Source organism: Copidosoma floridanum, unplaced genomic scaffold (genome assembly GCF_036245765.1).
Source record: "Copidosoma floridanum isolate Cflo_tuat_1 unplaced genomic scaffold, Cflo_Japanese_pri ptg000021l, whole genome shotgun sequence".
Classification (NCBI taxonomy): Eukaryota; Metazoa; Arthropoda; class Insecta; order Hymenoptera; family Encyrtidae; genus Copidosoma; species Copidosoma floridanum.
Window position 1 is genome coordinate 22,822,923 of NW_028321898.1, and position 15,692 is coordinate 22,838,614.

Sequence of the window (15,692 nt, forward strand, 5' to 3'; positions counted from 1 at the left end):
ACTTTAATTTAACATTCCGGGAAATTAGTGCAGGTATATTATGTACATGGTAGTGGACCATATGTGTGTGCAGAGTTAGCCACCGGTGAATGTGTACAGTCGGTATGGAAAAAAAAGTTAATGAGCCGTGAAATCCGGCCTATTTTTGTTTCCCGCGTCGACCGCAACCTGTCGATTTTCCCCTCGTTTGAAGTGACTTTTCCCTCGGAAGGGCACTTCTTCGGCTCGTTTTGACGTTTTAACGAGCCGCTTTTCGCCACTTCCTCCTCTCCCTCTCGGCTTATTCATGTGCATTTTTATGGCCTTCTACGACAAGTCAATCAACTCGCTCTTTACGTATACATTTTTTTTTCTCTCGCTTTTAAATTGTCCTCCTACATGGTGTGCTCAATAGAAAAGTGATGGTCATTAAGATGCGTGGAACTTGAGCACGTGCACCCACAAGTGTGTACGTTGATTTTCTTTCATTGAATGAAAGAAGTTGACGAAAGATTACAGAAGTCAAAAGGGAAGAAAAGAGTAAGTGGAAAAGATTCCTGAAATAAATTATGCGTTGCTAGCAAAGGAAGATAAGCGTGTACCGAATCGTAGCTATTGAAGCTACGGGGAGAGTCTAGGTTTGGGATTAATTGCCAAAGCTATCAAAGACCGATGAATCGTGGGGGGTGCGATGGATACGGTGGTGGGTGTACTTATTCGGGCGTGTCGTCGGCAGGCATACACGACGTGTACAATCAAACGGCGATAAATTAAGCACGACTGATCCTTCGCTGGACTAGACACTTTGACACGCGTGACGCTCGAGGGCGCGTGTGGCCTCGTGTGAATATATACATACTTGGGTTATTGTTTGATATCTCGGAGCCACCGACAAAAAATTTCCTTTGTGCGATAAATTATCGTTTTGTGGATTTATTGGGATTTTTTTTTTTTTTTTTTTTAGCATTTGACAGAAAAATTTTCAAAATGCCAACATTTGAAATGCCTCATGAGAAACCAATCAAGCAGCTGATAACAGAAATTTGAAAACCTCGTGAACTTTTATTCAAGTACAACAAATGATAAAAGTGAGGATGAACTGTTCTCAGCCAGTGTGACATACAATGTGTCATCCAAGGTATAAATAAATTACCCTACAATGTTCTCGAGTGAATTTTTTAAAGTCGTTTCGACTGCAGCTGGTCAAAAAAAAAAAAAAAAAAGAAAAAGAAAAGAAAGGGCCGAATGAGCAAAGCAACCATATCAAAGGAAGGGGATGATCCCCCGCGCCAGAAGTAGACTCTTGGCAGTCCATCTCTTTTAGTGCACGCGCGTGCAGCGCGAAAAGCACCACATCCATCCGGCCCTGCTTTGACAAATGTCCACGGTAAGCATTTAGCCATCACGAGCTAAAGTAGAGCGGGATGGGGGGAAGGGGCGGGTACGTTTGTACACCCACTGGTTGTTGTTGCCGCGTGTTGTCACCCGCCCGTCCGACGATTGATCAAGTTAACGTAACAAAGTTACATACGCCCGGCCGGGGCTGCTGGGGGCTGCTACTTCAACTGACTAACGCAGAATACCGTACACAGTATATTATTCCACGCTCCGAACTGCCTACCCTGTACGTATGTATATAGACGCGTGATCGCGCCCTCGGCCTATAACTCGGATCGACTGGCTTGGCTGCAATGGTAGTATAGCCTCCGGGCAATTTTGCCATGCGATCGCACTAACCGATTATTCCGGTCACTAGGTAGGTATATCCACAGTGTACACCATTACGTGCCGTTGATAGGGGGTTGTTGCTTCTTCTGTGACTGTATACGTATATATATGCGTGGCAATTTAACGCTTGCGTTGCACCATTGTGGTCATCTATGCGTCACAGCCTCTTTGCCAGTAGTGGTCCTAGATTTTGCTTCCATGCCAGCCCATGCAGCAAGGCCAAGTGACTCGTGTGTGATTTTTCGGAAGCACATTGCGATCAGACAGGCGTACATTGGGGCATATTGTTTTTTCCGCTTTGTTTGCGCGTTCCTTTCTTGCACTTTAATTGGGCTTTGTTTGATCCATCGGTATTATTATATTATGTCTAACGAGGATTTAAACGATACCTTAAATGCGAGATAAGATGCTCATAGCAAGCTGTTGCTCAAACCAAAGCATGTAGAGGTATTATGCTGTTGAAGGTGCAATGGACAATGGACACAAAATCAAATTTTTTTGCTTATACCTCAACGAGATTTATTTATTTATTGCCTCTATAATGACACGTACCTGATGAATTAACATTCTATAAGAAGTAAACCTCTAATAAATATTTTTACAATAGCAAGTTTTTTCGTTATTCTTATATCATTAATTCTACAACAATTTTTTTCCTACCTCGGTTATTTTTGAGGGTCGGGTGTGACCTCGGTAGGAAACTCAGTGTTCGGCACACAAGTGCCATCCAGACACGGGGTTACCTCACGGCCCCACGGGCCAAAAAATAACCCCAGAGGCGATGACACTTCTGTGATGAAAACTACGATAAGTATTACTACCATGGACATAAAGTAAAACTGCCGCTTTGCGCTCTTGTAATCACTTTGAGCCCATGGGCGCAAAATTGTTGAATAAGAAAAACAATATAAGTGATTCGGGTACAAACATACAACAACCTTGCCCTACGGGCGCTCATGTTTTTACTTTTACAAAAAAATATGGTTATGACATCAGATGTGTATGTTCATTAAGTATAAGTGACTTCAACGAACCTATAGGTCAATATAGGCCGGAAAGAAGTCCGTCACAATGGTTTATATGCGTAATGAACCTGCAGGCGATCACAACTCCCAAGATCCTTTAGTTGACCAACCTTTATTTCTAAATCAAGGGATGTATTGTAAAATTTTAAAAGACAACAAATACGTCAATTATTAAGGAAAACATCGACACAGATTTGCTTCATATCATATTACTGTATGGATCGACAAGAGATAATACGAGGAAGCTATTGATGGTTGGAATGTGTGAAGGTTTGAATCAGAGTTTTCATTAAAAGCCTGATCCCGATCGATCGAGAGACGATCGAGAGAAACACCCACTCTGTGTTGAGGCGAACTGATGAACGACCCAGACTTGCACACCAAAACGTCAACAATCCACGACACACAAAGCCAACCATGTACGACTCATTTATATACCTCAATTTTAAACGTGACTATTGTCTATTATACCTTCGGTTACATTTATGTGTGCGCAAGTACGCGCGGGTAGGGGGGAGGACAAAAAATAATAGAGAGCAAGACCGAGACAGTTGAGAGAAATCGAGAAGATACACACGAAAGAAGCGTGGCATCGAAAATCTACTAATTGGGCGCGTGTCGACCCCCACGTCGAGGAAAGAGAAAAGAAAGGAAGCTGGAAAGAGCCAAGTGGTTGCACGCGGAGACTTTTCTTGTCGCTCCTTCCGACTCCTGTACGTGCACGCACGCTTGGTGCCTGGCTCCCTACTGTTGTTTCAACTCGACCCTCGCGCGTACAACCCCGTGCTTCATTGTACGCTCTCTCTCTCTCTCTCTTGCGTAAATGGCTTTCTGATTAACCACCCACGACCGGAGCCCTGAATTATCCTCCACCGTCACGTTCCTAACGATGTCCTCGCGCCACCCACCTCCTTTCAACTCTCTTCATATAATCCATACTTTGTATTGTGTGCACAATTGATGTACCCACACCCCGTACGTATGTACTTACGCACGTGTTTGGTTTCTTTCCAAAGTACAAACACGTTGACTTTCGGCCGCCCGAAGCAATCGTGTACGTATACTTGCATATCCCCGCGTTTTCGGGGTGATGTGTACGGCTGAGCGTCCCCTTTCGATCCCTCTTTCTCCCTTTCTCTCGGCCTCCGGATCACTTTCAATTGTAAACGATTAAACACCAGTTAGCTATACAGCCCTGTGAAGTCAACTTCAATAACTGCTATACATCTTCCTGATTATTCGATGACGTCGGATGTTTCTGCAACGCAAAATCCTTTGAAGGACCAAGAAAATCCCCTGGATAATCATAAACGTTGCAGCCATTCCTCTGTATACGGGATTGCAATGACATGACTCGAGCCTTCACCATCTGCACGAAATCTTGATGCATTAAAGCTGCATCTCGAATAATGTCAGTAGAACACACTCTCCTTCCGCCAACGAACCAAAGTCCCCCTTCCCCGAGGTGAGCAGTCACTCGTATAGGACGGGAGAAAAAAAATCTCTTAACCTGAAAAAGATCACACGAGTGTTGTGTGCATATATAATATACAAGCGACGACCCTTAACCCGATCCACGTCTCTGCTCGTTAACGGGACTAGACGAACGCGTGAAACAAGCGAGAGAAAAAAAAAAGCACCCACGTGTCAACCCCCGCTTACATATATGTATATAATATAACGTGTGTAGAGACACATGCGAGGAGGAGGGTCCAATATGTATGCACCCTCCGATGCACACGAGGCGTATAATAGGCGGGCTCTCGTTTCACGGCCAGCCAGCGGTGGGCTCTGCCGAGGAAAAAGCAGGAAAAGAGAATCACCCTCTCGCACGGCGCGCGGCACCTGCAGCCCGGCCGGTCCTCCGTCTCTGTACATGCATCAGATTTTACTTTTCAGAGCTGGCACGGCGGCGACGAGAAAAAAGAAAGGGTGTCGGGATTGAGTGCTCCAAGAGTGTATATACGGGGCACAATGAGAGGAGAGAGAAACGCAATTATTGCGCGCCACATGCCCGCCGAGGTGACGGTGCGTTGTGCAAGGGAAGCACCGGCGAGGAGGAGATGAGACGTGCGATTGCATATACACGCGCGTTATACCCTACATATATTCATGCACGTACACTTTGCACAGACGAGGACCGAGGAATACCGTGTGCGCATACCTACATGTATATCTTGCTTGTGAAAAGTCCTTCGTTGCGTATGCATGTGTATGGATTTATGCGCGTTGCAATGAGCAGCAAAAGCTTCCCATTGATGGTCGTGTAGGTGAAGAGGGAACGCGTGGAAGAAAAAGAGAAGTCTGGAGCTTTTATTCGACCCTTTCGCGGTTTTCCAACTACGGTGCGTCAACCAGCGGATAGAGCTTTCAGTAGGAGAATCACTGAAGAAATCAATCGAGAGGTCAGTGGTGCTAGAAAACCGCGAATTCGAGCGCGTGATTGTTCTTTTTGTTCGCGAATATACATATATAAGTACTGACACTTCGATGCACTCATTATTACATTTGTCTACTTTTTTACTACCAAAGTCTGATAACATGTGTCATTGAGCTGAAAAATTGATGGATTTACAAATTACCAATGATCCACACACAATCTGTTTTAGTAAAACGAGTAAGTACGAACTATTTTTATCATACAATCATCAGAGGTCAAATAATCATCTCTTTGTAAATTTATACAATACGATACATTTTTTTACACTTGTTTGTAGAGAGATATATACTTATAATATTATCCGACATCGTTTATATGTTAAAAAAGTATCGTGTTGTAACCAATGTGCATCCTGCCATTTATTTTATCTTTGATGGGCTCGGTCGGTTTTTTTTTTTTTTTTTATTATTAAACCAAAGCACTAGAGATACTCTCGGCGCTGGAGTACTATTCATAAGCTGGAACTTGAATCGAAAGCTTGAAACTTTCAAGTACATGGATGAGAGTATCACTTGGTGTACCAATTTTCAATATCAAAGTGAATACCAAAGTGTAATCATATTACGCGTATATGCAGATGTAGAAATTGACTAATAAATATCAATAGTCTTTAGCATGTATTAAAATTCGGTCAACAAAGCGTATATGGATTTTTGTATTACCTAAAAACTCATGACATAAAATCAAAGACACAATATGTCAAAAAAATAATTCATCCATGTAAAAATCACACCTCAATAAAATTAAACACCTTCCTTAAGATACGGATCGTGTAGATACATCAAAGTGTGATCTTCAAACTCTCGGAAAAATTCACAATACAGACGACGACTAGTAGCGCGATAAAGGGCGCGAGCTCGCTTTCATCCCTCGCGCTTCTTATCTCTATTCTTTTTTGTAAAGTAAATGCCGGCGCGACCTCCCTTTCTCCAGGTTTCACGGGGCACGACCCCATTGAAAAATAATGCTCTGCGCACACAGTCACCCTCCTCCATTCCGGAGCATCTCGCCGCGTCTCGTATTATCTCGTCTCTTTCCCCGCCAGCTACCTGCTCTCGCTTTCTCTGCCGTTTGCCGCGAATTCGCGCCTCACTCGAACAAAGATTGAGATTTTTTAATGTTGTTTGCTCAGGCTCCCTCTCTTTTTCCTCTCCACGTTCGGCCTTTGTGGCACACGAGCGTCTGAGGGTTGCTTATATACGCAACGATTTCATCGCGCTCAGCGTGTGTACACATTGTAACGTTGAGTTATTACGTAAAATTATATCGATGCTATCGCATTTTTCTTTGTTTACAAACTCGAGTGTATAACATGTAATCTCGGATGAATGCTGGGAGGGTAAATTTGGATCAAGTTTTGTTTTCGAGTAGATTGTCGTCAGCGCCAATGACTTACACTGATGTGTTATATTCAAGTGTTGGAGTACATGATATGGAATTGTAGTGGTTTAACAGGTTATTAATTTAGCGATAAAAGTCAGATGAACATTTTTTTATGATTCAATAGTAGTCAGGGTAGTCAATGCCACTATCAATGTATTGTGGCATAAGGCTGGTATTGAAGCCAACACAACAATACATACATTGCTTTGAATTTTGTTAACAAGTCAATTTTTAGGTACAAGTGTCAATCAATATCTTGAATTCAAAATTTTTTTTAACAGTGTATTTTATACATTCTTACGAGCACGTAGCTGTACAAAATTGTACGACCTCAAAAAACTTATAGAGTTTGAGAGAAGTATAAGAAATTATTTTAAACACATAATAAAACAAATTTTTATTATTGCGTGCATCCTTCTTCCTTTCCTCAACTTTAGTTTTCTGCCTCTTCATAAATTTTTACTTTTTGAAAATATCTTGATATAAATACAAATGTATCAAGTAACTTACTATCAATGAGCTGATTTAAGTAAAAAAATAAATAATTTTAAAATTACTATGAATGCACAACCTTAATTTTTTTTGACGTATTACAAACTTTCTGACCATGGAAGGCTGAGCATTTTCGGACATGAACATTTTGTCGATTATTTTTTCAAAACGAGACATAGATTCTCGTAAATAATTAATTGCATACAGCTACACAAATTTACGCGTATCTCACTAACACAAGTATTTCAAGTGGCCGTAAAATCGAACAAATTAAAATTCGAGGAACTAAACCAATGTTCATTAAAAGCTGTGAGAATATCCATCGACAAATAAACAAAAATGAGGGTTCTAACTTTCCATGTACACCGGTGAACGATATATTCACGACACCCTTAACAGTCGACTTTCACTGCACATGGACAAGACAATAAATGAAATGACATTATTATTACGCGGGGTCGCGAATATTTTGTTGGACAGAGTACAAAAGTATTCACCAATGTTTCAATAACGATTAAATGTACACATTAACTTTGTAAAAAAACATGCGCGCAGTAATAATTTTTACATACAATCTTTTCATTCGCTTAATTTGTTTTTAACTCTCTTTGCTGCAACTCAAATTTCCAGATAACATGGGCAACACTTTCTGCATCCTTACCTTAATAATTTTTTATGTACAAAGAGCTGTAGTATGTAGAAACACAATTTTTTGGAAACTTGTCTTTCTGACACCAACTGGTCTTGTCAAAACAAGTCAACTCGTGATTCCAATGGGTGATGTGTGTTATTAATATCGGCTGACTTAAGTATTAGAAAACGCAACCACATTGTATCGTACAATATATGTATGGTCCAACAAACAATAGAATCCAGCGATAAGATCGTCTGCGATTAGGTGTTTTTATAGAACCATAATTAAGATGGTATATGCTTTCCCAATTGCACAAAGACGTAAAATAACAAAGGAATAATTAGTAATAACTAACCTCAGGCTTTTTTATTAAATAGTCATTTAATTCTTTCATTTATTTTTTTACATAACTGCAACAGTCGTACCCGTTTGCGAAAAATTTGATCTTACTAGAGTACAAGTATCGTCTTAACTTCACGCTTGTCTCATCCTGAAAGTACCTGCCTGTGGCGCGAGGCGAGTGTCAGTTAGAAATCGGAGGAAAAGCGGGCCTTGTAGGTGTGCCAGCTACCAAGAAGGCCAACCATAGCTCCGATTCACTAGCTTTTCGAACTCCCATAAATAATACTATTATTTCCTCAAAATAAAAAATAAAAACTGATACGTACGTGACAGAATAGGTATGCTAACGACTGTAAGATGATTATTTAGTTCCTATAGTCTGAATATAACTAATTGCACGTATCAGCTGGAACATGAGTCTGAAAGGTCAACATGCATGAAATATTCAAAGAAGTAGCTTTTTAAAGACACAAGTGGAGGGCAAGAGGCGAGTGGGGTTGTGCTTTGTTTCGTCACGTTTCTGATTACATTTCGTACGAGCTGAAGATTTTCACCTTTACCACTTACTATCCTTTGTCCAACACACTTCACATATGCTTTTAGCAAAATGAGCTTTAACTTTTGAGCACGAGTTTTGCGTCGTTTTTGAGCTTTAAAGCTTTCACGTCAACTGATTATCATCGCAAAGATTTTTGACGTCACTTTCCATGTAATAGCTTTATCGTCACTGGTGCTCCGTGAGTGAAAACTATTATTTTCTACTTACCGAGCACCAGGAGACGTAAAATCGTACATGCACCACGTTCAGAGGTTAAGAAATGCCCTAGATTTCCGATTAACCATGTGAAATCTGCGACATTCTTAACCTCGCTCAATAGGTGCGTGAATAGCTATATTTTCATAATCGTTTCAGAGAAAGTACATAAGCCATTTTCTTACTCACAAATTTAATGTTTCACTCTTCTACAGCGAAAATTTAATTTTGATGAAGTTAGAAATTATAACCGATGAGAAAAAAACGATAAAAATGGTAGAGAGATGTGCAGAAAAGACGTAGGTACGTACCATAAGAGACCAAAGAGTATAAATAAATCATAAAAAAAGATAGCTCAAAAATGGCGTGGAATATATCCCTTAGATTTAAACTTTAGTTACCTTGGTTGACGGTACATTTAGAGAATGTCCAGTGTATTTATGCAAAATGAGTAAAAAGACATTTTTACGTGCAGAAGCTACGTTGCTCGCGATTTGTGGATAAGATAGGTAGAAACGAGTACCACTCGATCCTTTAAGCGTGCGAGGCGCCAGAGTGATGATCGCAGGTCAAGAGGCACCCGCATGGAACCCATGCACGAGTGCTAAAAGAGTGTACATGGAAGCACTATCAGCTTTTTCTATGTAGTTTGTAAAGGAACAAAGATTTTTGATGATAATAACTACCTCTGATAAGATATTGTATAATTGAGGGTCCTTCTCAAAAAATTCCTCTAGTTAATAACTTAACACGACCAGATAATTTCGCGGATAAATGCCGTTTAGGAATTTTGATCTTTTGTAAATTACAGTCATTTCTCGTGAACCGTAATAAAAATATACCGATAATATTTACGTTTAGTCGTTCAAAGAAGGCCTCGCAATTGTGATTCGCGATAATTCCTAATTTTTACTTTAAAAAAAAAAAAAAAAAAAAAAAAAAAAAAGCCACCCACCCGACATTATTACCAAATCAATGAGAATCACCAGCACGTGAGATAATGGAGAAGACACCAGTGTGTTGCAGGGCTCGATGAAAAGCCGTAAAACCGGCCGTCCACCACAAATACACGCCGTATCGTCGCAACAGCTGGCCTCGCCACCAGCGTTGGGGTAACAGCAGAGCTTTTTTTACCAAGGCCGATGATACCGTATGCCTTACGTACACCCAAATACTTTCTGCAACCAAGTACAAAAAGTACTTCACTGGGACTAGCTGCAAGAAGAGCTAAGAAAGAAGAGGGGGTGGGTGAACAAATAAAAAACTAACAATAAAAAAAAAAAAAAAAGGCAAAAAGGAAGATTGCGGGAGGGGGGTATATCCTGCGCGCAACATTAGCGATGACAGTGGAACAACAATGGCGTGCGGGCCTACAAAGGCTCTCTCTCCGTCTATCGCGCAGTGGAGTGGCCGACGATACGCGTATATACCTATTTGTACTTGCTGACAATGGGGGCCCTGCACTTGGGACAACAATGCCAGCGCAAAATGGAGAGCCGTGTCGCGCATCTGCACTGTCTCGGCTACGGAGAGAGGAACTAAGTTGTATGTGTATATATTAGAGCCCATGCATTGGTGGTAGTCGGGTCTGCGCGCAAAAAAGAAGAGAAAAAACGAAGAGGAAGGGTACGTGCGCGGTTTGAGGAAAAAACGGCAAATATGTGCGCTGTGCTTTGGGTGTACACGTTACTTAACACGGGGCGTTTGGATTTCGGGTTTCCGGTGTACGTGGCTTTCGAAAAATGTCAAAACGATGCCTCGTAGTTTTTTTGCAAGTTTTTGAAAAAATTCCAAGCCAGCCATCGTGACGATCATTTTTCCGTCATCGATTTCAATGCAACAAATGCATACTTTCAAGACCACCTATGAGAAAACTCCAAGATACGCTTATATGCTCAGAGAGAGAGAGAAAGTGGAAAAATGTTTAAGCCATTAAATCCTCCAAAAGGCGGAACGAGCCACCCTAGAGCTTGCAGCCTCGAGCTTGTTGGTCCATGCAACTTTAGAAGCTCCTATATTATACTCTTGGCAACAGAGTATTTTGTAAATATATAAGCGCGTGCAGTACATACAGTATGTACAGAGTCATTACAAAGCCTCTCGTCAGCGGTGACGAGCAATAGCAGAGCATACTCGGCTCCTCCCAGCAATTAACGACTTTTCAACGATCCTCGACAGACGCCGACTCGCGCACCCACGCGAGAGGCCGTCCTCCTTCGTATTCTCCGTTGCACTTACAGGGAATACTCGATATCAATAAAAAAATGAAGTACCAGTATATGAATCGAGGAGGGCAAGAAAAAAACAGTGAAATAGGATCTAGGTAAACATGCGTCCTCATTGTTATTCCCGACACAGGAACAACAGCAGGGCCGTCAGGTCTATATTTTGTGACATTTTGTAATATCGAATGGATGCAAGCGTATTAAAATGGATACTGGTACGCTTCCTAAATGTATTATATTATCTCTCGTGTAATCTACAAACCCTCCGAGCTGCTTCTAAATCTTTCCAGGTCAACTCCTGGATAAAAACGAAAAAAAAATAAATAAATGGCAAGCAAGTCATGCGCCATTGCCTAGTCGCGAGCAACAGAGTGCCATATATGTTACACCTACATAATACAATATAAGTTAGACAACTCAATGTAAATACGAGCGAACGGCGCGTACGCGGGTTATCGCACGCAGTTGGAGGTGTAATCCACGCAAACGCATAATTATATTGCTACATGACAGAGACAGAACGACGCGTGGCCTCCCAAGCAATCGAAAACTGGTAACTTGGTAAGTATAGTGTATTTACGACCGAACCAATGACTTCAGGAGAGCTGTGTAGAACCTTTTTTGTGCGTACTCGCGTACGAGTGAATTTTTCAACTCGCTGGTTTTTGTCTTATTCTCACACAAGGAAAACTGTGCGTCACTTGAAGATAGTAGGCCATGGCATTTATCAAACGTTGATAACGTATATCTGGAAATAAACCTGGAAAAACGGAAAAGGTACGGAAAAGGAATTAAAAAAAAAAACTCCTGGAAACCCGCTCGATGCGATAAAATACTTGCGCGCTATCGACACGCGTACCATCGATTACCGATACACAATCGAGCGCCTCGTACCTGTACATATATATATATATATATACACATATAACTCGAGTGCGCGCGACGAGAGCAATAGCGGGAAGGAGAGAGAGGGGGGGAAGCACAAGAGAATCAATTTCCCGAGGCAGCAGCCATTTTGGCTCGCCCTCGCGGCAGGCGCGCGCAATTTTCACCCCCTCGTCGCCCAACCGTGTATAGGTATATATATATATGTGCGATGTACAATACACGCCATTGCACGGCAGTCTCCGGTGGCAAATATATGTATATATCCTCTCGGGCGCTGATTGCAATCAGAGTGGGTGGGAGAGCCCTCTCTTTCCGAGGAGGACTTCCGGCCTCTCTCTTGCTTCGAATTCAGCTCTGATGCTTACACTGGGGGGGTCGACCCGAGTCTTGACTCAGCGTTTCGCTCTCTGAAACCTCTCTTTGTAGGTGTGTGTGTATGTACAACCTAAGGGAGAGAGAGAGAGTCAAGGAGTGTATGTAGATGAGCGATGGCTTCACGAAGCTTATCGACTTCCGTTTCCCCCTTATTTCCAAAAAAACGTCCCAGCTTCTGCCTTCTTTCATCTACTTTTGCAAAAACTACCCTCCGTATGTTAGACGATCTCTTGCGCGTCGTAGATTTTCGATCCGTCACAGCTTCGTATCACATGCAGGGTCCATACATGTAGGCTGAGCGAACCCTCGTTAGAGTCCCATTGTTCGTGAGCGACGGTTTGTGCGTTTATTGGTATACACAGCATGCAGATAAGGGGGAGGGGTGGAACTCGCTCGACCGTGAAAAATTTAGCTTAGTTTGGTGGTGCTCAATTTTTTGTTTTTGTCACGTTGCACACTTCAGATTGTCGACAGGGGAGTTTGGTGATCGTCGCCTAGTAGAGAAAAACGCGTTTATTTATTGCAAAAAAAAGTCACATGGCGTATCTGTTTGCCGGTCGTCGCGTAAACTTTACGTATAGGGTTCGATGAGACAACCCGCTCGAACAATCTTACCCCACGTCTCATGTTGCATGAGCGTTATTCGATCGTGATCAGACATGGTTCGAGAGCCATGTAAAATATTGGTGCCATTGCCGTGTACATGAATAATTCCCATAGAAATCGGAGGTAAAGTTCAACCTAACAGTCGGGGCACATCAGATCACCTGTACGCGCCTGTATCGCCACCCAAACTCGACGGTAGCGATATAAAGAAAAAAAAATGAACGGAGACGGGGAAGTATATCGGTACACGATCACAATGACATATAGCAACGGCACGCAGCAGGGCGCGCTAATTAAGGAAGGAAATAAGAGCGAAGGGGGGGGGCACGCGTGGGCGGATGCGAGCAATGGAGCCGGCAATTAAGAATTGTATCTTATTGTTGTCGAGTCGTGCACCCTCTCTCTATTTTTTCTTCCATGGCTCGTCCAGCGGGAGCCTCCCTTTTCCGCCCCGCACTCTCCCCCCAGCCCATCTAACCAATTGCCAAATTGGCCCCGACGATTAACGATCGGGAGCCCCCTCCTTGCCGTCGCTCTCCGAGAGGGCCGCCGATGAGGGCGTACGCGCCCGCGCACTGGTGCTCTCGGCTCTCGACTCGTTTTGCGGAATGGCGTCATTACAATATATACACAGGTGGGACGGGTAATGGCACTGTCGTTCGTGACGATTGTTAAGGTACGCTTCGAGCACTGGGGGTTACCGACATTTTGGGTAGTAGGTAGTGGTGTGATCAACGTTGCGTTCCGTGAGTTGTTGTGTTGCCGCTCTGTATAAATTTTAGTTATCATCTTCAAACAAGTGAAAATGAGGGGGATATACGACTGTGGAGTTGATGGTGTACAATGTACAAATTGTACATTAATCGTTATCCTTATCAGAAAATGTGATTGTAACGACTACGTGTGTAAGACATTGTACACAAAATGTTTTTATTTATTATTATTATTTTTTTTTTGAGGTATTAGTTCCTATTCGCGCTTGGAAACAGTATTTAAATATTTGTAATTTCATCAGAGAGACGAAGAAAAAGAAAAAAATAAATAAATAAATACTGACCTGCGTGGGTGTTAGGTGAATGATGGATGCGAGGTGCTCGCGCTCGGGGGCGCTCAGGTACTTTTGCTGCTTGAACCTCCTCTCGAGCTCGTAGACTTGGGCCTGGGTGAACAGTACCCGGCGTTTGCGCCGCTGGGCCAGAGGGAAGGGCATCGACGGCACCCCGCCCATACCGACGCCAACGCCCACTCCCATGCCCGACGACTTCACCATGTCACCCATCGACTGTCCCATCGAGCAGCCGGTCATGTTCGTCCCTGCGCTCGCTGCCGCTCCCATCAGCCGCGATACTGCAATTATTTATTTATTTTTTTTTTTTACCATACATTGATATTTACAGTTAAAACGTTACGATGTTGATCCGACAGTTGGGCTCGATTGAAAAGTGCACTGTAAACTTATTTTCTCGGAAAAGGTCTCGTTTTGTGTCTTGAATCCCTATAGTAGCTCAAACCATTAAAATCGAGTTAAGAGTCCGGGTTTTTGTATCTTTAGATTTGCGACTAACAAATCCATCAGCCTCTCACGGAAACCTTATGCAATAATGATTACCCTTTGATTTACACTGGAACCACAATACGACGTATAATAATCCGTAACTGTTCATTCCTTTCGTCGAGACTATGCTTAGTTTTTTCCAACACATATATAAAGTATTTCCCTTTTAATTCTCTTTACTACTGTACGTTACGACTAAAACAAAATGCTGTGTAAGTACTTAGTTTGCAAATTCTCTTTGGGCCAAGCGAAGTCCTATTTCATACAAGAATGATAATTTCGAACAAAGCCTTCGATTCGCGATTGATGGTTCGAGCTAAGATCTCGTGATTATTATTCAAATGACATTCGTGGGTTGTAAACATAAAATTATAACTCATTCATATACTTTAAATACATTGGACGGTATTCAAAAAAAATAAAAATAGACGTTCTACGAAGTAAAAAAAATGTCATGATCAAACAACCTATACTATTTGCAATTAATTCATTGATAATTTTAACAATATAATTTATTGTCTCATTGGTTGAAATATGCTCGTTTTTAACTTGGCAAGGAGTCTGGCCCAAAAGTTACTCGAGACTTGCGCGAGAATCAGATGTAGTTACCTAATATTGCAGGCAAGCTTGCAATAAAATTGCCTGAACTTTACACAAAGTTTGGCACAATGCTTGTGTTAGTATCTTAAACATCGTAAGCGTGTCGCCAATCTGTATAAACAGATTCACATGCAATGCCTGCATTGATTGCGCAAGACTGTGCTACCAAAAATTTAGTGGAATATTCGTCAAAGTTAATAAAAAATCGAGACAATGATATGAGTTAATGTTTATGAAACCTACTCAAAATTCTTTTACAGTAAAATAAGGAGTTCAAGACTTTTTAAGACTCGAATGTAATAATTGTGTCAATTATCTCTTAAACTTTCAGACTTTTGAGTATCATTTATTTTGAGTTTCTCTCACCTAAACGTCTCCAATTCTTTCTCGTTAAGGACTCAAATGACCCCATGACTACGTCATAACAATTTGGTTCAAAAGACTTGGTAAAAATTTTCACTAGACAAGTCAGTTCCACTCGATTATCGATACATCATGGTCGATTACGTACGAATATTTTACCCTGTATGGTACAAAAGATTCGTAAAACAACGGGTGGCAGACAAATGGGACCTCCTAAACAGCCTGGGAACCGGAAGTTTACCTCTCGATCGCAATCACACTCGAGCACCAAACCCACCTCCTCCAAGTACCGATCGTTCGTCC

General features: G+C 41.9%; 1 protein-coding gene across 1 annotated transcript in view; it reads right to left on the minus strand.

Annotated features, from left to right (window-relative positions):
- LOC106638844 (homeobox protein Nkx-2.4) overlaps nucleotides 1–15,692 on the minus strand; it is a 41,389-nt gene that overhangs the window by 17,041 nt on the left and 8,656 nt on the right. The window contains exon 2 of the mRNA XM_089594563.1: nucleotides 13,929–14,218. Within this exon, the coding sequence (XP_089450689.1) occupies nucleotides 13,929–14,218 (290 nt within the window). The remainder of the gene's footprint in view (nucleotides 1–13,928; nucleotides 14,219–15,692) is intronic.